This window comes from Zeugodacus cucurbitae, chromosome 4, assembly GCF_028554725.1.
Source record: "Zeugodacus cucurbitae isolate PBARC_wt_2022May chromosome 4, idZeuCucr1.2, whole genome shotgun sequence".
Lineage (NCBI taxonomy): Eukaryota > Metazoa > Arthropoda > Insecta > Diptera > Tephritidae > Zeugodacus > Zeugodacus cucurbitae.
Genome location: NC_071669.1, coordinates 12,780,135 through 12,807,991, shown reverse-complemented (window position 1 = coordinate 12,807,991; position 27,857 = coordinate 12,780,135). Strand labels below are relative to the sequence as shown.

The 27,857-nt window shown below is 24.4% G+C and overlaps 1 protein-coding gene across 3 annotated transcripts; it reads left to right on the top strand.

Moving 5' to 3' along the window:
* Positions 1-480: 480 nt before the first annotated feature.
* Positions 481-25,798, top strand: LOC105210444 (dnaJ homolog subfamily C member 5 homolog). 3 transcript variants are annotated; one of them, XM_011181419.3, is made up of 7 exons: positions 481-728; positions 5,821-5,959; positions 7,656-7,808; positions 8,923-9,054; positions 13,402-13,467; positions 18,777-18,987; positions 22,988-25,798. In XM_011181419.3, exons 1-7 carry the CDS (start codon positions 676-678, stop codon positions 23,008-23,010), a joined length of 777 nt encoding a protein of 258 aa, XP_011179721.1. In that variant the 5' UTR covers positions 481-675; the 3' UTR covers positions 23,011-25,798. The 3 variants fall into 3 exon arrangements, with proteins under 3 accessions (XP_011179721.1, XP_011179729.1, XP_054084381.1); XM_011181427.3 differs by lacking the exon at positions 13,402-13,467; XM_054228406.1 differs by lacking the exons at positions 13,402-13,467; positions 22,988-25,798 and having other exon boundaries at positions 18,777-19,918.
* The last annotated feature ends 2,059 nt before the right edge of the window (positions 25,799-27,857 follow it).

The window sequence follows — 27,857 nt, the reverse complement described above, 5'->3', positions numbered from 1 at the left end:
TGACAATGATCCCGCTATGTAAAAAAATAAATTGGGCATTTTAGAAATAACTTTTGGGTATTTTAACTTTTAGATATTATTTTTAAATGCTCTGTTCCCTATTAGACTTATATCATATATAAATAATTAAGAAAATAAAAACATGATTTTTTATAAATTCATGCAACAAAATATATTAATTTATTAACATAAAATATATAATATATTAAATATAATGATGTCATTTGATATATTAGATGTCATTTGTAACAAATAATAGCAAAAAAAATAGTTTCACACAGTTTAATATTATCAGTGTATTTCCCTAAAATTATATTTCGCACTGATTTTGTCATATACTTTTACCGGTATTACTTCTGGCATCCCGCCTTTTCTGTCAAAAATTCCTTCAACTCGCACTGCTACCAACTTAAAATGAGAGATCAGGGAATTTGGTTTGAGGGAAAATGAGAGAGTTTCGTATCATGTCATCTTTGGTAGAGTCACTCGCAGCCAGCCATAAGTGCAGAAAATATACAAAAGAATCTGAATTCCGATCGAAATTTCGCGAGAATCAACATTATACTATAAAAGTGTACCCGATTAAAACGTGGATTAGATATTAAACAATACGAATTGTTTAATAACAGTGTTTTTCAAGTTTTCACAAACGCAAGAAATTAACGACAGAACAAAATGAGTGCTGGTGCTGGTGGCGGTGGTGGTATGGGAGAGAAAAGAAAATTGTCGTAAGTAGAGAAATTGGAAGTAACAGACATTGGCAGCGACCGTGGCCGCGGCAGCAAGTTAAGAACAAAATGTGTTAGAAAAAGTGATACTTTTCATATAAATAAGAATATGACGTTTGTGGGCGGCGACGGCTAAGCAGCTGCAATTCTTTTAAAGCTGCTGAATAACGTTAAAAGAGAATTGCAAATAAATACATGCATATGTTTCCAACTAGCAGCTGCCTTTTCGCAGTTACTGCGGCGTCAACATAAAAGAAATGGCGAAAAGAGCGCAGCGCTGCTGTAACGTACTTTCTTGGCAGCGTCGCTGCGACGCCGACTTTAATTGATTTTCCATACAAATGTGTGCGGTACTATGTTGGCAGCAGTTGATGGCTGGCAAGCTGGCGCTGGGCAAACTGGGTTGTTAAATGGGTGGACGGGTGGGTGGGTTAACCAATTGGTTGTTGATGTTGGTGCAGATGCGTGTTGCAAATTACTCACAAAAAAAGTGGAGACCAAAGGAATTCCGTAGGATGCTTTCCAGAATATGAGCATAACAACAAAAAGCACGGGTCATGTGAATTTTGGCTTTATTTAAGTAGGTAAAGCAGAGAATATGTTTGGAAAGTTATAACCAAAAGTTGGTAGTACAAAAGAAGGCAGCATAATGAAAATAGAATGTGCGGCATGACATGGAGTGCAAACGGTAGTAACAATGGGCAACCTTGGCATTTGTAAAATTCGTTGTAAATTGAGGCAATTGGGTTAAGAAATTAGATTGTGTGTAGTGTTTAGAATTATCTCGAAAATTATAGTTATTTCCAAACATAAATGCATTTATGTGTGTAGACAATTTTTATTATAAGAAATAACGAAATACCGACATATGTTAAGTTGTTGATTGTTTGTATATAAAAAATTTGCAACTCTTTGCACCTAAACACACAGCGCATATAACAAACGATTTGTTTTAAAACTTCACATTTTTTGGTGTTTTGTTTCTTATCATATTCCATTTCCAATCGCCCTGCAGTGGTTTAGTCATTCCTCAGTTATTTGTTTTATTACTAGTTTTTTGCTAATATTCGTATCAACGCTATCGCTATTACAACGGTCTGTATGTACTTACTGTATATACTGAATATTAAAAAAATAAAATATAAGTGTTCACGACAAGATTAGCGTCTAAACAATTGTTGTACTATTTCGCCTTATCGCTATTTCAATGCGCGCATCAATTTGCGGTGAGAGTCGCCAAATACCGTGAAAAGCATGCAGTAAAATTGTGTTTCTAACTAAACACTTGTCCAACTAGCCTATACTCACCTGTCTATAATAAACATGCGCAAATCTGTATATATACATACAACATACATATGTGTTACATACCTGCCATATATGGTCCAAATGGTTTAGTTAAAATATTTATTGACAGTATTTTATTCAGAATGGCAAAATGTGTACAATGTGTGCTGTTTATCTCTAGTGCTTTGCCCATAGCCTTGAACAGCACTTTACTACTCAAAATCCGCACAGCCAGACGACCTTTGATAAAGTGCGATTAGTTTAATGCAAGTGTGCATGAATATATACTTGGGTATATTTTTTTTTCTTGTTACTTACAGTTGGTCGCAAGTGCATATGGGTATATTCTACTTCGTGCATTTACATAAATGCTTTTGCCACAGTTTTAGTTCCTTTCCACCTGTTGGGTGCTAAATGTTTGGTTAAATTTTCATTAGGCTTTATGTTCTAAAATATTGAAAGTGCTTATATAGAATATAGAAAGCACCACATTGAGTTCCAAAAATTTATTTAGTACACCCACGTATGTATGTATATGCCAAAATTTTCATGTTGTCCATTAAGAACGCCACGACCGCCGCAACCATTGACTGCGCCTCGTTTCAGTGTCAATGCTATGCACAACAAGGTCGTGGGCTTGAGGATTATGGTACGTTAAAAAGGGCGGTACCAGTCATCAATGCCGTCACCAAGGGCTACACATATTAAGCGTGCAAATAACAAAAAAAAAAACACAAATGCAATTTGCTCTGCTTCCGTCGCGTTTGCCGTTACTGCATGCAACTTTTCCGCCGCCGCATTCCTTTTAATACAACGCAATGCAATAAATTTCTAAAGCGTATATGCTGCTAGAAATTTATATAATTATGTATGCATTTTATTTTTTATAAAATTTAATGTTTTTTTATTATTATAATTATTTTTTTTTATATAATATTAATTTATTTATTATAATAGTAAAGCACACTGTCGTTTGTCGCACTCTCAACTCACTGATAAGCAAATTTGTATTTTTTTGTGTTTTCTTTTCATTTATGTATATTATTTATATGCAAACAAATTTCATTGCAACAGCGCTAGTGATATATAGCAAGTGAATATATACTTACATACATGTGTACATTTGATTGTAAGTTTGTTTGCGCTGTAGTGACTCATCGGGGGACTTCTCTAAAGTCTATTTGGCAACACACAGACATGCGGTTTACTTACACTACGCCATAAAAGTGAATGTGTTGTAGTTTAGCTTAGTGTGAAATTGTATAATTTATTGATAATTGTGATAAAGGTAATACATTTCTAAAATTTATTTAAAAAATATAGCTGCCAAGCAGACAATATTTGGCATAAATTAGTGATAATAAATAAATCTATAAAAGTGATATTTGATAAAACAGGATCGCATTAAGAAGGGGCATATCTGGATGAGTTTTTTTTAAGTGGGCGTGGCCCGCCCATAAATAAGTTTTTTTGTGAACCAATAAAGCTGTATAAAGCAAACTTTCTGCAGTCGCTTCCTTTATGTATCCCATTACACACCATAAAATTGATATAATCGGATGATACCCAGGCCCTATACAAAGGTTAGGTTGAAAACTACTAAAAGTGCGTTTCAGAAACACTAAATTTCACAAAAAAATTACAGAAGGAAGCTTCACTCAGATTTAAAAAAAATAATGGAAAATGAGCGTGGCGTCACCCACTTATGGGTATAAAACCATATCTCGGGAACTACTCGACCGATTCGAATGAAATACGGTATATAATATTTTCATGACACCCTGACGACACGTGTGGAAAATGAATGAAATCGGTTCACAACCACGACAACTTCCCATGTAACTCAATTTTGAATTCCATCCTGATTCCTTCACTGTATAATGTAGACATACGGAACCGATGAAGATAGCGGAATAAAAATTTACACAAATACTGTATATCATCTGTGGCTCACTTGTGGAAAAATTGTCGAAATCGGTTTATAACTTTTCAATGCCCCGGATAGCGAATATATGGGTACTTCTCTCAGATAATTTAATGTAATTCAGAGGAAATTTGTTTGTTTTAATAGTGTCTCTGTACCAAAAATGGTTGAAATCGGGTTATGTCTTATATTCGGATTATTAAACTTCCGGTGGCCTTTATACCGCTTATATCGGATAATATGTGAGATATCTTAGCGAAGCTAAGTGAGCAAATAGTCTTGGACATAGTGTACCTTAGTGATGAAAATTAGTGAAATCGGTTCAGGAATTACCTCAGTCCTCATAGACTATATATGGTGATTTTCGTTTTTCTATTGGACTTTATGCCGAATATGTGGGTCAAATTGTGTTATCTTTATAAATTTACATCAATAAGTTGCGAGAGTATAAAATGTTCGGTTACACCCGAATTTTAAAAAAGATTTTTTATATATATTTTAATAATTTTTTTATATATTTTTAAATAATTTTTTTATATATTTTTTAATAATTTCTCTTTTTATATATATTTTATATATTTTTTTTATATTTTATTTTTTTTTTGTTTTTATTTTATTTTTTTCAATTATCAATTTTATTAAATGTTCGGATTTTTTTTTATAATTTTTTATTATAATTTTTTTTTAATTTATTTTATTTTATTAATTTTCAATTATCAATTTCCATTGAATATAAAGATAACTAACGTGCTCACTCTCTTTCCCAACTAGTGTCTATGCATTTTACATTAATTAAGCTTTAACTGCCTCGTGGCGCACTAACTGTATACACAAGAATTAAATTATTTCAGTGCAAATGTACGAATGTGTGTGTGTGTTTTTATAGTCGCCTAACGCTGTTTGACGCTATAATTAGCTAATATATCAAATATTTAGCGCTGATAAGGGTTACTAATATGACTTTTGCTTTAAATTGAAAGAAAGTGCTCTTTGTCCGAACATTGACTTTAGTGTAGTTTCTTATAAAAATTATTTTTAGTAATTTTATGCATAAGAAAAAAGTGTTTTTTTTTTTTCTTAGAAATGAGACGTAAATAATAGTAATAATAAACTGTGCCTACAATTACTTGCACTAGCTTTTATTTATAAAACGAAGCAAATGCATTTGTCAGCACTTTTTTTTTGTTTTTTAGATTCTCTGTGGCTATTGCGGTTAGCAAAAGCCGGTCTACCCCCTTGACTGTCGTCTCAATATCATCAATCATGCCTCCTGATGCTCACAATTTTCCATGTGCTCCGTTTTGCCTGCCAACAATAAATTGCAATTCTTTATTTTACACCTTGTTTACATTCCATTGTATTTTGATCTATGTTTATATAGAAATTTATATACATACATATGTATATATATATATATACATACAAGTATGTATATATGTATGTATCTAGCTTTGTACCGATGCTTGGTATGTTGGTTGGGGGGATATTGTTGTCTAACAAAGCCAACGTTATGCTGAAAGTCAAGTACATGTCGAGGCTCTAGCTTGTTTCTTGATTGTAAGAGCATATATGTATGTGTGTGTGTGTCGCTGTGTATGCAAATATTTGTTTTAATTGATTTTATAAATAAACTGTAACGTTTGCAAGTTATTGGCGCTGGTTAGGCAATGGTTAGGGCGTTTTATTGCTTTCAATAACAAAAAAAAAAATTGCATAAAATCGTAAATTTTTATTGCAGGGGATTTCCGTTTCAAAACCGTAGCATACTGTTTACTGTATGCTTTGAATTTACATAAATATGTATGTTTTTGCTCAAGTTTCTGAGAAAAATTTTAGCATTTAAATTTATTATTTAAATTAATTCACTTCTCCATTTTCTAGCACATCGGGCGATTCTCTGTATCAAATATTGGGACTTCCTAAAACAGCTACGGCTGATGACATTAAGAAGACTTACAGAAAATTAGCACTTAAATACCATCCAGATAAAAATCCAAATAATGCCGATGCCGCCGATAAAGTAAGTTTTTGAAGTTTTTACTCTAAGCTAAATTAATTTTGTTAATATAACTATATTAACTAAAATTAAAATGAAATTTCGAGAATATCGTGAATTTTACTTTTTTTTTAATATAAAATTAGTAAAACAATATAAATTTAATTTTTACAATTAATTTAGGAATTAATTAGAAAAAAATAAATTTAAAAAAATAATTAATTTTATTAACAAAATTATTCTCATAGTGAAACAATCAAAACACTTAGCTGAATTGCTTAATTTCTTTTATACTGCCAGTTTACGCCTAGTCGCTTGCTATTTCAGTTAACTAGTGATAAAAATTATAACGCTGAATTGATAACAATTGAATTTTTATTGCGCTGAATAAAAGTCAAATTCCGCAAGTGTCTATATTTTTAAAGTTTTCGTTGAAATTGTATACAAATTATAAGCTGAATTGCTTTTATAGCGCTGAATTGGTGCTGAAAACTTTTGGAAATTGTTGAAATCGTGTAAAATTTATTAGTTTCGTTGCTTTTATAGAGCTGAATTATTGCTGAAAGATCAAAATATTATTGTAAAAGGTAAAAAGAGTAAAGACTATTGTTCGAATCGCCACTGCTGAATTGGAAATCATAAAAATTAATCAAAGTTATAAATTGGCTTAAAACTATTAACAGTTACAATGTTAAACGTTAAAGATTGATATTCAATTATTTGCTGAATTTATTTAGCAATGCATTAAACAATAAATAAATGTAACAACAGTTAGAGTGTTAATTAGATTGTCTGTCAAACGTGCCTTATAGTGTGCTGAATAGACAGCTGTTTAATAATTTGCATTTAAACCTAAAATTGTGTTGAATTTAAGTTATTAAATTTACACAGAAATCATACAAAGTCACTTCTAATTTAAAAAAAATATTAATCATTTGCTGAATGGTTTTATATTGAAATTTAAAGTTTGTAAACCGCGCTGAATAGCATTTCATGCTTGCAGTTACTGTTTTTCAAACAAAATCAATGCCTATAGGCTTCTTTTAAACACATTTAATCAAATTTTTATGCGCTGAATACATATTTTGTGCGCTGAATATATCTAAATCGCCTTAAAACATTTGATACAAGAAAACAATTTAAAATTACGATGAAACGATAAATAAATTATTCTAAAATGATTACAAACAACTGCTGAATGATTGTATACTAAAATTTAAAGTTTGTAAACGGCGCTGAATAGCATTTTATGCTTGCAACTACTGTTTTTCAAATTAAATCAATTATTAAAAGTTACCAGTTGTTCTTATAACTTGTAAGCCATGTGCTGAATACAAATTGTGTGCGCTGAATATGTCTAAAGCGCCTTTAAACATTTGATACTGTGTAGAAATTTAAAATTTACGATAAAATATAGCGGAAATTATTCATTTTTTAAATATTTATTTATTTTTATTATGGATATGAAATCACAATTTCACAATATTACTAAATTTCTATATTTCCTTTAACTGATAGCCACAGCGCTGATTAGCATGCAATTGTGCAATAATTTTCTCTAAGCTAGAATTAAAGTATGAGTATGCATGTACTGAATGAAAAAATATTCAGTTTGTATATGTTATAATCAGCGTTAGTTATTTAATAATATTAATATTTTTTTGTATGTTTTTTGTTTTTGTATACATATTAATTTCACTTTTCTACGTTTTCTTCACAGTTCAAGGAAGTGAATCGCGCTCACTCTATACTGAGCGATCAGACGAAACGTAATATTTACGATAATTATGGTTCATTGGGTCTTTACATTGCCGAACAATTCGGGGAGGAGAATGTGAATGCCTACTTTGTGGTGACATCACCGGCGGTGAAGGTGCGACAAAATGAAAAAATGAGGATGATTTTTAAAAGAAAAAGAAAAAAAATAAAATTATTGCTTGCAGTAAATTTTTTTTAGAAAAAAAAATGCGAATTATAAAAAAACAAATTTAAGAAAATTAAAAATAAATTATAATAAAAGTAATAAAAAATATATTTAAAAAAATAATTTAAATAAAAATAATAAAATTATTATAAAAATAAAAAAGCATTGTAAAAAAATGAAATAAAATTATAAAAAAAATTAATAAAAGTAATAAAATTATTATAAAAATAAAATAACATAATAAAAATATATAAAAAAAATTATAAAACAAATTAATAAAAATAATAAAAAATATAATAAATATAATAAAAAATATAAAGTAAGAATAATAAAAAAATTAATAAAAATAATAAAAAATGAAATAAAATTGTAAAAAAAAAATTAATAAAAATAATAAGAAATTAAATAAAATTATAAAAAAAAATTAATAAAAACTATAATAAAAAGAATAAAAAATTAAATAAAATTATAAAAAAAATTAATAAAATTATTATAAAAATAAAAAAGCATAATAAAAAAATATAATAAAAAATATAACAAAAATTATAAAACAAATTAATAAAAATAATAAAAAATATAATAAAAATAATAAAAAATTAAATAAAATTATAAAAAAAATTAATAAAATTATTATAAAAATAAAAAAAATATAATAAAAAAATATAACAAAAATTATAAAACAAATTAATAAAAATAATAAAAGATATAATAAAAATAATAAAAAATTAAATAAAATTATAAAAAAAATTAATAAAATTATTATAAAAATAAAAAAGCATAATAAAAAAATATAATAAAAATAATAAAAAATGCAATAAAATTGTAAAAAAAATTAATTAAAAAAAATGTTGAATATAGTAAAAAATATAATCAAAAAATACAAAATATAAAAATAAAAAAATATAAATGATGATTAATTAAAAAAAAATGTCAAAATTAATTTAAAATTGTTTTAAAATTATTTTTTGCACAGCAAGCAATTTTTATTTTTTTTAAACCAAAAAATATATATTTATTTCATGTGATAAATTATACTTAATAAAACACACTCTCTTTCCCGCAGGCGCTTGTTATTTGCTGCACTATATTGACTGGCTGTTGCTGTTGCTGCTGCTGTTGTTGTTGCTGCAACTTCTGTTGTGGCAAATTCAAGCCACCAGCGAACGAATCACACGATCAGTATGCACACTTGAATGTAAGTAAACTAAAAACTTAATGTAGTCTGTAAAATTGTTTGTATATAATTTTTTAAGTTAGTGCTTCCTTTTCGCATTCCACACACTTATACTTTGCTCTAATACGGCTGGTGTTTTTGTGAAATAAAGTGCGTTAGAAATGAAAGGATATAGCAAAAACAAAAACAAAAAAGAGAAAACAAAAACAAGAAAAAAAACTAAATTTGTGTCTACACCAAAAAGATAGAAAAATAAAATGACAAAATGTGTCTGTAACTATGCCAAACACAAAGGTTTCTGCCACTCACTCGCTTGAAAAATACAGCAGAACTCTCCCATTTTTGACGTGTTGCCGCTAACACACAAGTCGCTCATAAAAAAGAAAAAATAAACTTTTTACACGTTTTGTTCTTGTACTGTGCAACAATTCATATCACATTCATGCATGCCAACACGTGCATATAGAGTACTAACCTCAAACTTTATTAGATATTTCATATACATTTCATATCTCTCTCTACACTGTATATATCTTTCGAATATCATTAAGTGATTAAGTGCTAAGAGACTTTGGGCCCCCAGCACAATTGCAGCTTAACTGGCACTATTTGCAGCTGTTTAGCATATAAATTTATGTCTGTCCTCCCTCCAACTGCTTTTGCTGCGAAAATACTTTCTTCTAAATTTTTTTTTGATGATTTTTGTGGTGCTTGTGCGCTCTTCACCAACTCCTCTCATGCCATTGAATGCTAATTACTTTTAATTTCATTTTATTATACTTCGAAAGGTTAATTGAAATTAATTTTTATTAAATTGTTCATAATTTGCTGTTTGCATTGAAGATTATGACGCTTTGAGTTTGCATGCACCTTTATGAAAAAAAAACATTTGTACAATAGTTGTGTAGCAGTTTTGCAAGCAATTAATTTTTATACTAAAACACTTGAAGCTTATTGTTCTTAAGTCCATAAAATTGAGCTGTTCCTCAGGTAAGTAACACACAGTATTCCAGTGTTCATTTTTTAATTTGGCTCGGTAGTACATCTATATTGCGTTCAATGGTACTTCACAAGCGCTTTAAGGGTGCTTTTGCCACGTTTTTAAGGTAATCAGACAGATTTTCTTTCATTTTAAACAAAATTTCAAAGTTTGAGTTGAAGTTTTCCGTTTGTTGCTTTTTTGTTTGCATACAAAGGATTAGGAATGAAGTGAAAAATATATATTTAACTGAAAAATTAGCTTAACCAGTCTTTAATTTGGTATTATTTATGATTTTTCAACAATCGTAGTTTAATTTTCATGAATTTGGTTCGATAATTTTCTTCAATATTTGTCATACTCTGCTGATTTTTATTTAAAACACATCAATTTTAATTACAAATTTGTTCTAAGGTCTCATTGAAGCTTTATGATGCCTAAAACTATAATATGATGTTTAATTAAAGCAAATTTATTCCAAAAATTTTCAAAAGTAATTACTTTTAAGTGAATTTAAATTTAAACATCCATTTTATAATGAATGATTTCGAAATCATGAAAAAATTGCTAAAATAAGCTTTTAAGAATTGATGTTGTAGATAATTTGCGTAAATTTTCTTCATATCTGAATTTTTTATAATATTAAAGCATTATAAATATGCACTAAAGAATAATACGGCGGATTACAGTCCCAAAATTATAGGTTTTGAATTTTTGAAATTTGTTCGAAAACAATTTTTTCAATTTAACAACCATTATTTTCTAATTTCTGCACTCATTTAGTTTAACTATGACGTACTTTACACTTTTCGAAAATCAAATTTTTTTCAAAATTCACAATATTTTTCGTTTTCAAACGCTATTTTTCAAAAAAATGTCTTAAATGAATATTGAATTGAATTTTCTTATTGACATATTTATATAAAAAAGATCAAAAAAAAAAAATCGAATGTATTTTTAATAAAAATATTTCTTCATTTCAAAAATATTTGCTTTAACAATAAATTTTTCGAAAATATTTTTAATAAAACAATTTCCATCATTGAATTTCTTAAAGAACAAAAAATAAGTAGGTTTGCTTATTTTGACTTAAATTTTCCAATGATATAATTTTTTCGAACATGCATAACATTTTCGAAAATAGATTTTTTTTTAAATTTTTCAAACATAATTATTTTCATTAATAATACGATTGAAATATTAATGTTTAATCAAAAAATTTTAAGTAATTTTCCCTTACTTTTGTTCAGATTTGAATTTTCTATATTAGTTAAACATATACCAAATAATAATTCGACCAATTTGAGTGACAAATAAGAGGTTTTGAGTTTTCGAAATTAATAAGAAAGCGATTCGTTCACTTTAACCACCTTTTTATTCTTATTTTTGCATTCATTCAGCTTAATCATAATTAACTTTACAGTTTTTGAAATACGAAGATTAAAATTTTATTTCGAAATTAATAATATTTTTGATTTCTCAAAAAATGTCTAAGAAATTATTGAATTTATTTTTCGTATCGGCTTATTTATTTAATATTTCCCTAATAAAAAAAACTGTTTTAACCATAATTTTTTTCGAAAATATTTTTAATAAATAAATTTCCCATTGATAAAAAAATTTCGAATATGCAACATTTTTCGAACAAACCCTTTTTTGTTTTTTAAACAGTTTAATAAAAAAAGTTAAGTCCGAAAAAAATATGTTCGAATACATTCTTTTTTTTTAATTTTAAAATGAAAAAAGTATGTAAATAATATTTAGTTCTAAAAATGTCTTGTATAATTCGAAAATTCTACATTTAGTATTTTTAATTTTTTCTTTTTTCGAAATTAGCTTTATTTAATTTATTTATATTTTATTTAATATTTCTGTTTATTTGATTTTTTTCAATTTCTTTAAATGGAAGCCAGTTAATATTATTTTGCATTATTCTTAATTAAAGACAGTTAAATATATACAATTTTAGTTCACTTCGTTTCCTTTCTTATTAAAATTAGCAATAATATAAAAATTATTTAAACACCCGCACGTCTTACAAAATATCAAATAAATTATTCAAACTCACATATAAATAAATAAAAAATAAAAATTATTACATAAAATATTGCATTAAAAAAATATTTTTTTTTGTAATTTTTATTACAATATTAAACATATTTTTTTTATAATATTAAAAATATATATTTTTTTTTAAATATAAAAAAAAATTTTTTTTGATAAAGTTTATTTTTTATTTTAAACTCAAATGCATCCAAAAAATAAAATATAATTTTTTAGGAAAGCTACATATTTATGACATTATATTTTACACTACACACAAAATTTTTACACTTTCGAAATTTGTGAGAACTCACAGCACTTAACGAAAATCATCAACCCCCATTTTGCTTTGCGTTACTATTGCCGCATAACCGCCGAAAAATCTACGAACCAATGAAGAATTCGTTACGAAGCTCATAAAAACAAATTTGATAAGCATATTATTGGAATTTTTTGCTTTTTGTACTCACTGAATGCGAAATCAACTTCATCTTACCACTTCAAATATTGCTCAATTTGGCAAACAAACAATTGTCTTCTGTCAAAAATTTGCTCATCAATATATCCACTCCACTTTTAGCAAAAAATTTTCACTTTGCCCTCGTTTTGAGCACTTCAAATTTTGTTTTTCCTCGATTTCTTTTTAAATAAAAGTTTGATTTTTTACTTTGTGAATTACCTTATTTCTCACTGAGCTTCATTATAGTCTTTTCACACAGGAGCTAATTGATCAATTATCCAGCCTCTGCTCGATTGAAACGCTGATTAAGATCGATTTACCATAACCAACTTATCAACTTCTTATGAAAAGCAAAAATCATAAATGTATAGCAGCTGATCGGTTATCGAGTAGCCGACAGTGTGAAGGACAAAAACTGGTTTCTCAATCAAAATTTTAATTGATCAATTAGTTTGGTTGTGCGAAAAGTCTATAATCCTGCTCTGTCTCAATTTTCACGTAAAATTTTTTAATTTACACTCTCGAACGCTTGACACCCTCACATCACTATTTCACTCCCACAACACCTAACCTCGCCACCCACTCATCCACTTACCACTCATTCACTACTCTCTCCTGGGCACACACTCACTGCTAATATTTTTCCTTACAATACTTACTTTCTTGCTTACTCTTTGAACTGGTGGTCACTTCTTCTACCTATATATTAATATGGTTTTTTATTTATTGTATAATTATGATTAGTATTATTCTATGATTATTATTATTATTCGTTTACCCTCGTTCGTTTATTTTATTGTTGTTGTTTATTTATTTTTTTTTTTGGCTCATACTCAACTTACTCGTAAAAAATACGTTCGATTTGATTTGAAAACTCATGTTGTAGCGTGGCGAAGGGGATAGAGAGCCTAGTGATAATTCAACAAATAGGATACAGGCCACAGCGCATAATGTAAGTAATCCAAATTAAGCAAAAAACAAACAAAAAAAAGCGAATTCATTATAAGTTTTGTAAAAACGGAAATTCGTAGTTTTATTTGTTTCTCAACCCTCTAATTGCCTTACTACTAAATCTCTTATTCTCTCTAATTTTTGTTCTTGTCGGTTTTGGCTGCGCTTTTAGCTTTTGCCAAATTTTTGATTTTCGCCGTTTTGCTTTTTTCTGTTTTCTTTTACCTTTTTTTGGAGGCTTTGTTTGGTGTTGGGCTGCATTTGTATGGTGTTCTACTAAATGTTTCTTTCCTCATTACACACTTACACCACACTACACTACACTTTTACCATAGACACATGTAGAATTATTTATTATACTTAACATTATTTATTGACGTGACACCCTTATCATCAACTAACTATCTGTATTGCTCATTTATTGTTTTTTTTTTTTTGTAATTATTTATTGCATTACACTATTCTGTTAGTTCGAAACAACTGTCATAAAGTAGATAGACTTCAATGATTCAATGGCGGGTTTATCGCTCGCAATTCATGTAATAACTGTTGATTTGTGTGTTCAGAAATATATTTTCAGGTTAATAAGTTCCTAAAAGTTTAAACTAACGGTAAAAACTAAAAAAAAATCACCTTTAAATATTTAAAGGTACTTTGTAGTAGTTTCAGTTCAAAAATGGTTAGAAAATATTTTTATACAGAGAAAGTTAGGTTAAGGAAGTATTACTAACGGTACTTTATGAAAATTCCGAAAAAGTTAACGGTACTCTATAGAAGTTTTGTACTAAATTAGGTTAGGAAAAAACTTTTTCAGAAAAGTTAGGCTAGAAATTCAAAATTCAAATATTTTGTTAACGGTACTTTAGAGAAGTTAGCTGAGGAAATGACGGTACTTTATAAAAAAATTCAAAAAAAAAAATTAAAAATGGTTAGAAAATATTTTTATTACTAACGGTACTTTTTGAAAATTCCGTTAAAAAGTTAACGGTACTTTTTAGAAGTTTCGTACTAAATTAGGTTAGGAAACAACTTTTTCAGAAAAGTTAGGCTAGAAATTCAAAATTCAAATATATTGCTCACAGTACTTTAGAGAAGTTAGGTTAGGAAAATGTCGGTAGTTTATAAAAAATTAAGAGAAAGAAGAAGTTTCAGACCAAATTAGATCAGAAAAGATATTGTTTTTATTTTTTCAGAAAAGCTAGGTTAGAAAATCCCGAAAATATTTCACTAACGGTACTTAACGAATTTTCGGTCTAAATTAAGTGAGGAAATATTTTTTTTAGAAAAGTTAGATTAGAAAATTCCTATAATAAATATACAACGGTATTTTATAAAAGTTTAGACCAAATTAAATGGGTTAGAAAAAAAAATATTTTTTTTCAGAAAAGTTAGGTTAGAAAATTCCGATAATGTTTTATTAACGGTAGTTCGTCGAAGTTTCGGACCAAATTAAGGTAAAAAAAAATATTTTTACAGAAAAGTCTTAAAATATTTTAATAATAACGGCACTTTATAATATATATTAATTTGAGTGAGGTTAGGAAACTGTGTAAATTTTTTCATAAAATTTTACAATATTTTTTATCTGTTTCCTAAAGTTTTCTGGCAAATTTTTTCAAAAAAAACCAAAATTTTATCAGTTAAGTGAGGTTAGAAAAATTTTAAATTATGTTAATAACGGTTCCTTATAAAACATTCATGCAAGGTTAGGTTAGAAATTCAAAGAAAAGCATTTAATTTCGCCAGTTGTTGTTGTAACAGCATAAATTATTGCCAAATTTGTTTGCTGGGATATCAAAATATTAAGAAAATTATATTTTTAACGGCAAATTGTCATATTATAAAAACTACCTCAGCATGAATAAAAAATACGACGAAATTAAAAAATATATATGTATGTACTTGGAAATTATTTAATTTTATATTTTTTTAATTTAATTTTGTTTTTATTTATTTTGTTTTTTATTTTATTTTTTTATAATATTATTTATTTTTTTAATTTTATTTTTAAATTTTATTTATTTATTTTATTACATTTTTTTTAATTTTATTCGTTTTTAATTTCTCATTTCTTTCACTAAATTCAAACATATTCTTTTCAATTAAATTCCCATCAATTACAAACATACATACATATGTACAACAAAACTGTAAACAGTTATGTATCAGCTAAATGTTTTGCTTTAAGTATTGTACTTTCTTTTCTTTTCGAATTTCCACTATTTCGTTGTCTCCTCATATCACAGTTTTATCGCTTGTTTAGTTTAGTTTTTGTCATTCTGTTTTGAATATCTCAATTTTATATTTTGGTGTAAACTAAATTTATGTTTTATACTTTGTTTTTGTTTTTTTTTTTGGATGACACTTAGCCAAATCAACAAGCGTAATGGATGCAAAAAAATGCGGGATTTTAATTATTTAACTATTGTATTTGTGCCAAGAAAATTATGTATAAATTATAAATTCCATTATGAATAAAAACAAAATATATATATACTTAAGTATATTCAATTGAGCAAAACAAAATTAATTAACGGCAATTTGAATTTATATCAAGCATATTATCAAAGGTGAGATGCGGCTTTAGGTATTTGTAGTGTTTTATATTATGGTTAAACATCACAGTATTTAATATTGTTTTTAATACTAAAAAGCCAGTAAATTTATTATATTTTTTAGTTTTATGTTTTTGATTTTTTTATTATTTTTTAAGTATATTTTTTAATTTTATTAATTAATTTATTTTTTAATTTATTTTTTTTCATAAATTTAATATCTATTATTTTTCTTTTTTTATATTTATTATCATTATCATTATTTTTATATGACGAAGAACCCTTTTTGCAATTAAAATTTGATGAAGCAAAAAAAATTTTATACATTAAATTAAGTTTATTTATTTTCTATTTAATTTTTTACAATTTCATTAATTTTATTAATCATATTTTATAATTAAATTTATTTTTTATAGTTTTTAGTTTAATTTTTTCAAAAATTTAATATTTATTTTTTTTATTTTTTACATTTATTATCATTATCATTATTTAAATATGACAATATTATTTGCAATTTAAATTTAATAATGAAACTTAATCTAATTAAATCGTATAAAATTAAATTAAGTTTTTTTTTAATTATATTTTATTTTTTTATTTATTTATTTTCATTTTTTATTTAATTTTTTTTTAAATAATTTGTTACAATTTTTTATATTCTTTTATTTAAATTCTTAAAATTATTTTTTTAATTAATTTAGACCTAGTAGCACTATTTTTTATATAAGATAAAACTGTAAAATTTTGAGTCTTTTTTAATCGAAGTCTCAATCAATTTTAAAGAAAAATTGTATTTTAAATTGTAACTATTAAATAAAGAAACGAGAAAATTTTATAAGCAAGAAACATTAATAAATAATAAATTTTGATTTATATCTGTTTAATTTTTTTTTAATATTAATTATTTTTTACGATTTTTTATTTCTTTTACAATATTTTTTATAATTATTATTTTTTTTTTGAATAATTATTTTTTATTAGTTATTTTTTATTTTTTTATAATAGTAATACATATAGTTCTTTACTATTTAGAGTGTCTTAACCAAAGTTTCTATTCAAAAAACTTCGAATTTATAAATGTGTTTAGTTTTTTGTTTGAAAATTATTTTAGAAGACAGTTCGTTTCTAAGTTTTGTATTTATGTTTAATATGTATATCACTACTTCCATAATAAAATACTGTTTAATTTTTACTCTTGACTAAATGTTTTCGAGTTTACAGTAAAAATGTTAAAAATTGTAGATGTGTTTGCCAAGAAAGGCTTATAACATCGCTAGTCGTTGTCAAATCTGATAAATAAATGTATTCTATATAAGACGAAACTACTACGAAAAAGTCGGCTGATCATCCAAAGACAATTTGTAAAAACCCAACTTTACGAAATATTCAAAAATTCAAAAATTGAAATAGAATTTTTAAATAAAATTTATTCAATATTTTACTGCCTAAAAAATAACTGTTTAAACTAATAGATATGACATGTCATGTTAAATTGATGTGTTGTGAAATCCACTAACAATCTTGAAAGAGTTCTAAATTCTTGAGTACAATATGTTCACGTATTGTGCGCCTAAAAGTATGCTACGTTTTTCGATATTTCATATGTAGTTAAAGAATTTGTTGTTGATTTTGGTTTAGGCCAAAACTGATTTATAACATTTATTTTGTTGATAATGTCTTCATATAGATTTGTGCAAATTAATAATAAATATAGTTTGTATCTTGCTAGTTCGAATCTTTCAATACCGAAATGAATTTGATTTTTGTGTTTATATGTACTTTGAAACATCTTTGTTTGTGTAGTTATTGATATATTTAGAGAAATAAAAGCTGTTATTTTTATCTTTTTTTTTACCAATTTGGAATGAAAAATTCGTTTTCGAATTAAATTTATTTCGATTTCGAAATAATATATACATATTTATATGTACTTCGTACTTTGTTTTATAATTATAACAATATTTATGCATTTTTTCGCAGAAATATAATGTTCGAAAAATTTCGAAGTTTAAAAAATTTAGATACTAATTGAAGTTCGAATGTGTATATCTTTGCTTGTTTTAAAGGCAGCAAAGATTAAGCGAATAGAAATGCGGCTTGAAATTAGTTAAACAAATTACATACTTATGTGGAAATTGAAGAATTTCTATAAAATATTTTTTTTTTTTCAAATTTCGAAAGAAACAAAAACTTACTCCTTTTACCATAACATTTCGATCTTCGAAAAAATGTTTAATTTCATAAAGCGATGATTTTTAGATTATTATTAATTTTTAAATATTATGTGACTGAATATAAATGTCGTGTCTAACTGTAATGTTTAGAAATCAATAATTTTGTATTGAAATTAAATAAAATTATTTATTAGTTATTTTTGAAAATGAAAATATTTATAAAATATTATATTTCTTGTAAAAATTTGCAATATAATTTATTGTATTTCGAAAATGTCTTTGTGAAGTTTATTTACAATTTTTTTTTCAATATTTTCTGTCTGTTTTTATACATAAGTACATACATAGATACAAGCATACATATTTACAAACTATCTTTCAAATCTTTCGCAGTCTTTCATCTTCATTTGTGCTCTACTCATAATAAGTTCGAATTTTCATTTTCAACATTCTTCATTACCTTATTAACTATATTCTTTATAATATTCATTGTGTCTTATATTATTATATATATACCCCTATTATATCAGTGACCTACAGCTAACTAACTTCTCTTTCATTTTTCTCTCGTACATCCACAGGAGGACGCCGATTTGGATGATGTCAATTTGGGCGGCAGTTCCAATAATCAACAAGCCGGCGGCGCTGGTGGTCAGCAGCCAGTTTTCGCGATGCCACCACCACCACAAGCGGCCGGCGCCACTGGCGTGAATCCATTCACGGGCGCACCGGTTGCCGCTGCAACAGAGAATACATCGCTCAATGCTACAGAACAGCCGACATATACGCCAGGTATATAAGACAAATAATAACAAAACAACCAAAAACTTTAATTTAGAGTTTAAATTATTTAAAAACAAAACAAAAAAGCAGAAAATATAAAATACAACAAACAACAACTAAAAAATAAATTATAAAATAACTTTAATGAAGATTTAAAACGAAATAAATTGAGAACAAAACATATACATATAAAGATATATATATATTTAAATATAAATAACAATGATGCTGCTACTTCGAATCTGTTGAAGATGTTGCTAATAATTATAACGTTAATATTGGTACATAATTACGTTAACTACAAAGCTACACACTTACATACACACAAATATATATGTGCGTACATTGCTGACAGTGTAATTTGTTTGTTGGCCATAGCACAGAGCAAGCGTGAAGACAAAGAAGATGTGTGAAGCGCCAAAGTGGGGAAATCAGTCAGAGTCAACTTAAAAAAAAGAAAACAAAAGCAACCAAAAATATTAAAATAAATTATTAACTGCGCCGCCGTTTACTTTTTGCTCCTTTTGTAACAACTACTCACATACACACACACTCATACAAACACACTAATATGCATTACAAGCATTCTATTAATAACTGTACTTATTTATATATATATATTTAATTACAAAATAGTTAAATACATTATGTACTTAAATTACCTTCCTATAATATGTACATGAGTAGGTATATAATATTATATGGCTGCTTTAAAAACAAAAACAAAAACAAAAAGAAAATTGTATTCATATTTGTTGTAGTTTAAGATAATTAAATAAATTCAATTCCATTACGAAAAAAAACATTAATTGGTGTGGTGATTTTTTCCATTTTGTTTTTGTCTAAAAATCACATTCTCAACAGCAAAGTTCACATAACCTAAAAGCCTTACGGACCAACGAACTAAACAATATTTCACCTCAATTAAATGAAATACGTACACACATTTTATAACTGTTTCATAGTAATGTTGAAAATCAATTAAATTTAGCTCTCGTTCATTGTTTGTGCGTGTGTTCTTCTAGTAAATTTGTAGCTTTTCGAAAGTTATTATTAAATTGTATAACTGTATTTTAGTCTAGTCTCATTGAAAATTTCACATATTCATGTCAAGCATAATTTTCTGGTAACTCATGTATGTTCATACATATGAAAAAATTATATTTGAAATAATAATAAATTAATAAAAGTTTTTAAATTATTTTTAAAACAAATAAAATTTTTTAAAATAATTTTTGAAATAAATAAAAAAGTTTAAAATAAATGAAATTTTTTAAAATTATTTTTGAAATAAACAAAATTGTTTAAAATTATTTTTGAAATAAAAAAAAAAATTTTAAATCATTTGTGAAAAAAATAAAATGTTTACTTTGTAAATAAAAAAAATTGAAATAAATGAAATTGTTTAAAATAATTTTTGAAATAAATAAAATTTTTAAAAATAATTTTTGAAATAAATAAAAAAGTTTAAACTAAATGAAATTGTTTAAAATAACTTTTGAAATAAACAAAATTGTTTAAAATTATATTTGAAATAAATAAAAAAAATTGAAAATAATTTTTGAAATAAAAAAAAAATTTTTAAATCATTTTTGAAATAAATAAAATTTTTACTTTATAAATAAAAAAATAAAATTTCATTTATGAAATTGTTTAAAATAATTTTTGAAATAAATAAAATTGTTTAAAATTATTTTTAAAATAAATAAAGAAAATTATTATTTTAAAAATAAATATTTTTTTTAAATTATTTTTGAAATAAATAAATAAAATTTTTTGGGAAAAACAATTTTTGAGTATTAGGTCTAAACGAAAAATAATAAATCATAAAATATAAAGCTGTTTTTTTTAATAACTGACGTTTAAACAAATTAAAAATAATAAAATTAACGCTCTCAATTCACTTCGAATGATTTTCGAAAATAAACTGAAGTGAAAAACTTAGTATTCACTATAAAAAGAGCGCCAATCAGTCTCTAAAACCAATCAAAGATATTTAAAGTTGTTTTATTTACTTTTTGCGATCTCTTCGAAAATTTGACAGTTACCAAAAATCCTATCTTTGATTTTAAAAATGAAAAATGCAATGTTCGAAGTATTTTCGAAAGTGAATATTGCAAAAATAAAAGTAAAATAAATAATTTTAATTATGTCTGTAATATTTTAGGCACCTATGACAAAGCACACTATAAAAGTTTAAAGAAAAAATCAAATTTAAGTTTTATTTATTATTTTATAAAAAAATTAAAAAAAATGTCATTATCCCATGCATCAATCATTACCTTATACATACAATATACGTAGCTAATAATCGTCAATTTGTGGCATTGCCAACGAATACTAGGTATTTAGATTTTAATCAAGACAAATTTCTTATAATAAATCAATTCTTATAATTGTATATTTAAATGTATGCATGTAAAGCAAATTCACTTTTGTTTCATGAGCAAGCTATTTGTAAATGCTGAGAAATTTAAAATTCAATAAATCATTAATTATAGCACTTTTAAAGAAATATTTTCGCATCACATCTTTCATATTTTCTTACACATTTCATTTTAAAGGTGCACAGTAGTGAAATAGTATTTGTAATAGTTGTATTGACTCAAAATTTATTAAAAAAAAATTGAAATCGCGTTCGAAATTAATTTCGAAAACTTATAAAACCAATTCGATCTATATTTCGTTGTATGTTTTCTTCTGATATCGATATGTATGCAATCTAATGTAGAAATATAATGTTCGAAAAATTTCGAAGTTTAAAAAACATCAATAATCACATTCGAAATTAATAACGCAAGCTCGTAAAATCAATTTGAACGATATTAAGTAGTTTATTTTATCCTCATGTCAATATTTATGCATTATTTTGCAGAAAAATAATGTTCGAAAATTTTCGAAGTTTAAAAAATTTAGTTACATACTTTCGAAACATCAGCTGCACATAAAAATATGAGATTAATTCACTAATATCTCTCGATTTTCGCAATCATCGAAGTTGGAATGTGTATTTCTTGACTTATTTTAAAAGAATCGCTATTCACATAGTTTTTGTATCGGCTTTTACTTATGTATAAAAAATAAAATCAAAATAAAGATTATATTGTTTGTTACATACTTATGTAGAAATTTATGATTTTTTATTAATTAAAACAACCTCACTCGTTTAACCTTAACATTTTAGATTTTGAAAATTATTATTCTCATCAGTATCAAATAAAATATCTTAATACTATAGATTTTTTATTGTCTACTTGATTCAAACATAATCCGCACCTAAAACTTTATAGTTATAAAAGCTATTTTCGAAAAATTCTTTAATTTCATAAAGCAATGATTTTTAGATATTAGCCTGATTTCAGTTGTCAGAATTTTCTGCGGTTAATTTCTGTTAAATATTCACAAGTAATAGTTAAAATAAAGAAAAAATTCACACTTCGCAAATTTTCGAAAATTCGAAATTTTTTAAAGCGTAATTTTTAAATGATTTAGAAGTTATTTGAGGCATAAAAGATAATTTTTAAAATTTCGAACTTTATTTTTCCATAATAAATAATACAGTTGAACTTCCCTAACTCGAATCACCATAATCCACAACAAAAAACTTCGAGTTAGAGAGACTTCATGGAAGGTAATTCATAAGAAATTTCACTTCTATTGCCAATTCAATGTTATGGAGAATTTCGAGTTATAGAGGTTCGAGTTATGGAAGTTCAATTGTATTTAAATCTTTAACTTTATGGTTTTCTTTCATTATTCATGTTCTGATTGATATTTGTATATGCTTCATCAGTAGGAATTTGCTCAACTTGTCACTTTTTGGTCTTATTTTAATTATAAACAGATATTCGTATATTTTATTGTTTATTTATTTATATTCTAATATACTATATGTAATATTATCATATAAGAAATTTCAAAATCCAGCTGCTATTCTACATACTTAATTTAACGCTTTATTATTGGAAAACTATTTATGTAATTCATCTAATTTATATTTTTCTTTTAGATATGGTACACCAAAAATATTAGACGCATTCAACAACAAAAACAAAACAATCAGTTATCAGAAAATAATTTGCGCAAATCAAGCTTCACATAACAGCTGACGTCCATCAACTTTACACATTCAATTAGAATACATTTTTTGCCAATATTGCATATAAATAACGCAAAGCTAAAAAGAACACACTCAAAATTAAATTTCTTATGTTATTATTAATAAAGCACATTTTACACTTCATTTTACATATGTATACACATGTATGTACTTGTGTGTAAACTACCTTAAATGTATTGTGATTTTCGAACTACATGATTTTCCTTTTAATTTGCGATTTTATTTACTTACATACATATATTTAAAGTATGAAAAAATATTAATTTGTATAAAATAAAACCAAATATTTAATGGAAACACTTAAGCGCATATTGAGGCAATTAAGTGATTAGGCTAAAGAAATGCGTAGTAGCATGCGTAAATGGTGTTCGAAAAAGTAAAAATTGTGTAAAAATAACTTTCGAACATAGATTTGATTGCATTGTAGTTACCATATATTTACAACTTTACTTTTCCATAATTATACTATTAGTTGTAGTACAGTTTTGTTTAAATGTTTCAAATTTGTTGCGAAAATTGTTGTAGACACATACAAATATAAAATATTGTATTTTATTTACATGAATATTTGAAAAATTTTCACAAGCAAAGTTACATTAGATACAATTCAAAATTCTTTACTTTAAAATTTTCCAACTTCGAATTCGAAATTGTTACGAATTTTTTTCGAAATTCGAAAATGTTTATCAAAAGTTTTTTTAAAGCATAATTGCATAACATTGATTTCAAAATTCTTTACTTTGAATTTTTCGAAATTAGAATTCGAAATAGTTACATACCATTTTTCGAAAATCGTAAATTTTTGAAATACAGTTTTCTGCAGTTTTTTAAAGCAATAATTGCATTCAATTAATGTACTTTAAAATTTTCGAAATTCGAATTCGAAATTGTTAAGTAAAATTTTTCGAAGTTCGAAATTTGCAAACTAAATTTTTTTTTATCTTACTTTTATATTTAATGTTATTTTCATTACAATAAAAAATATTTATGTAAAAAATTGCAATTATTAAATATACACAAACCTCAATATATATAAAGCAAAGGACAATGCGTTGTGCGCTACTTTTTTTCTATTTAATCACATATCAATATATATATTTTTTCTCATATGTATGTAATTTAGTAACATTTTGTGTGTCAATTTTACGCAATTCGCTTTATGTAGTTGGAAAAAAAGAATTTTACAAAATTATTATATGCAAAGTATTAAAATTTAATTTAATTAAAAAATATTACTTAGTGCAGCATTTTTAAAATTGAGCTATAAAATTTAAAATATTGTAGTAAAAAGCCATATTTAAGCTTTGAAAGAGACTTTATTTAAAATTATTTAACCATTTTTCTCAAACCAAAAAATAAATAAAAATAAAAAATAAATACAAGAAACAAAAAACACAGTAATTTTAATTTTTAAGTACTTTAAAAAGCTGAATTTTATTTAAGTGTGTATTCATATTTTGAATTTAATTTTTAATGCAAAACAAATCTATTTAAATAGTTTCATTTTAAACAATTTCAAATTAAAAATTAAAAAAAACACAATTTTTTGAAATATTTTCATTTTAAAGGTTTTTAAATTAACCAAAAAGCCATTATTTTAAATAATTCTGTTTATATTTAAATTTTTTTGTTTTGTTTTTCAAAGTAAAACATTCTTTTTATTATCCATTTTATATGTATTTTATTGTATCCTTCCATACAGTCCATTTTTTATTATACACAACAAAAAAATATTGTATATTGTAATGTTTATTAAATTTATGTTTCCTAAAATATATTATTTTCAACATTTTTCATAAAATTATTAAAGTTGGGGTAGTAAACAAATTTTTAATTAATTTTCTCAAAATAATATTAGTATATGCAGTGTCAAAAATTATTGAGTGGCAGAAAATTTAAATTTTTAAATTCAAAAAGATTTGAAAACTTGAAAAATTTTAATTCGAAAACAATTTTGAAAATTTATAAAATTTGAATTCGAAATAAATTTGAAATTTGAAAAAATTTTAATTCTAAAAAAATTTTGAAAATTAAAAAAAATTGAAATTTGGAAAAAATTTTAATTCGAAAACAATTTCGAAAATTCATAAAATTTTAATTCGAAATAAATTTGAAATTTGAAAAAATTTTAATTCCAAAAAAAATTTGAAAACTGAAAAAAGGTATTTTTTTATTTTTTGCAAAATTTCAATTACATTCGAAAACAAATATTTCAAAAGTTTAAAAACTAGAAATAATTTTTTAAAAATTAATTTTAAAATTAAAATTAAATTAAATTAAAAAATGTTAAAAATATTTGAAATTGGTAAAATGTCGGTTTATTTTTAAAACAGAATTGTGGGAAATAAAATTCAATATAAAGTTAAAGAGTCCAAAAACGAAAATATTGGAAATTTTATTACAAAAAAAACTAAACTTAAAAAACTCTACATTGGTCTCCAAAGCAACACTTAACTGTTTCAGATCTTAAAGCGAAAATCGTGAGAAATTTTATGAATGGGTCTTCAAAACCGACACTTTCTGACGCTGTAAACTAACCTAATTGTATTGTATATAAAAGTACAGTAATTAAATATGTATACAAAAACAAAGAATACAACAAATAAATATAATTAAAAAATTTGCAAACAATAGTTTATAATAAACAACTTTAATATGAAACAGAAAATTAATTAACTACTTTAGAAAGCAAATTAAGAAGTAACAACATTAATATTTTATGTTTTATTAACTAAAATGATTGCTGATATTAGTGTTATATAAACCAAAATACGACGAAACCAACATATTGATATTCCAATAAACTACAAACACAAATACATGCAAACATATTTTATGATAATATTTACTTAAAGTAATATATAATATACATATATATAACAATAAACCAGTGCTATACTATGTAAATTACATAACTATACATATATTTGAAGTTAATTTGATTGAATACAATAAAATTGCAGAAAATATAAAAAAATCTAATTTTTGGAAAAATAATTTAGAAATTTATAAGACAAAAAAATTGTTTTTTGCAAAGAAAATCTTTTCTTGAATAAAGGAGATTAAAAACAATGAACCTTGTAAATGAAGATTCTTACAAATTTGGATTATTTAAAAATTTTTAAACTGGAAAAATCCCTAGAAAAAAATCTTGGAAAACAAAATTAATAAGAAATATTTGAATTTTCTTCCTAACCAAATTTGAAGAAAATTTAAAAAAGTTTTAAATTTAAAGAAAGCAAACTTTGCAGTTAGCTAAAAAAATTGAAGAAATATAAGAAAAAAAGCTGACAAAAGAATATCTGAAAGTCCTGCAATTAGCAACTAAATTTTCAATTTACCACAAGAAACTATTTCACTTTTAATTTTTGAACACAAAGCAAACTGTTAAAGCTCTGCGCATAAGCAAGAGCTCAAGCAAAGTAAGTATACAAGCATACTACATATAATAAAGATAAAATAGTATTATATGAAAGTAAACCTGTAAAATAAACACAAACACAGTTGATTTCCGTATTTAAAGTTCACAACAACAAAAATAATTATTAAAATTAGATATTAAAAAAAAAATAAAAAATAATTCATTCAATTCCTTAACAATACTAAGAGTGTAAACACACTCAAGCAAACACAATATTTTATATTTTAAATAGATAGTCTAAAAAATAAAGAAATAGTAGACGGTGAGTGAACCTTGTGCAAAATATTTCTGTAAACTAGTATATAAAAATTATTATAATTTTTGAATCAAATTAACAAATATTTTTCAAGCAACAAATTTTCCAACAAAACAAAAATAATAATATGTATATGTGTAGCGCACGTCCAAAAAAGGTTCACAAAATTGTACCTAACCGCAGTCGTAGGAAAACAATACTTAAAAGTAATTGAAATACTGAGGAAATTATTGTTTTAAATATTTTATTAATTAAAAAAATTATTGTATTAATTATAATTTTTATTTTAATTAAAATTTCTATTTTCAAGATTTATTTTTTTTTTATATATTTTTTATTTTAAATTTTTATTTTTATATATTTTACATTTTTAAACATATTTTTTTTTTTACTTCAATTAAGTGTTATTAATAAAGAAAATATATTTATTATGTAATTAATTACTTTCAGTGTTTTAATTTTTTTTTTTAATATAAAAATAGGAAATATTGTAAAAAAAATAAAATGCAATTTTTATAACCTACTAAAATTAATATTTTTTGTAATTTTTTTTTTCAAATATTTTTTAATTTAAAAATTTATTTTTATAATTTTTTATTTTTTTAATAATATATGTTTTATTGAATTTGAAAAAATTATAGAATTAAATAAAATTTAAATTGAAATTTTAAGTTAGAAAATATTTGCAAAAATATTATGAGAATTTCATTTAAATCTTTTACAATATTTCTTATTTTTATAAAAAAAAAACTTACTGATATAAATCATTTTATTTTTATAGTTTTAATAATAAATGAGAAAAATGTAAAAATAATTTTTCTTTTATTCATTATTATTATTATTTTTAATTATTATATTTTTTTAATTATTTTATTATTATTTTTTATTAAAAAATATTTTATTATTATTACCTTTTTATTTTTTATATTAATTCAATATAGTTTAGAGTAAATATGTATATACAAATTTTTTTATTAAGCATTAAATTATATTATTATTATATTTCTTATGATTATTTCTTAATAATTTTTTTAATTACATCTTTTTTCTTACTGTATTGTATTAATTACTTTACTCCATAT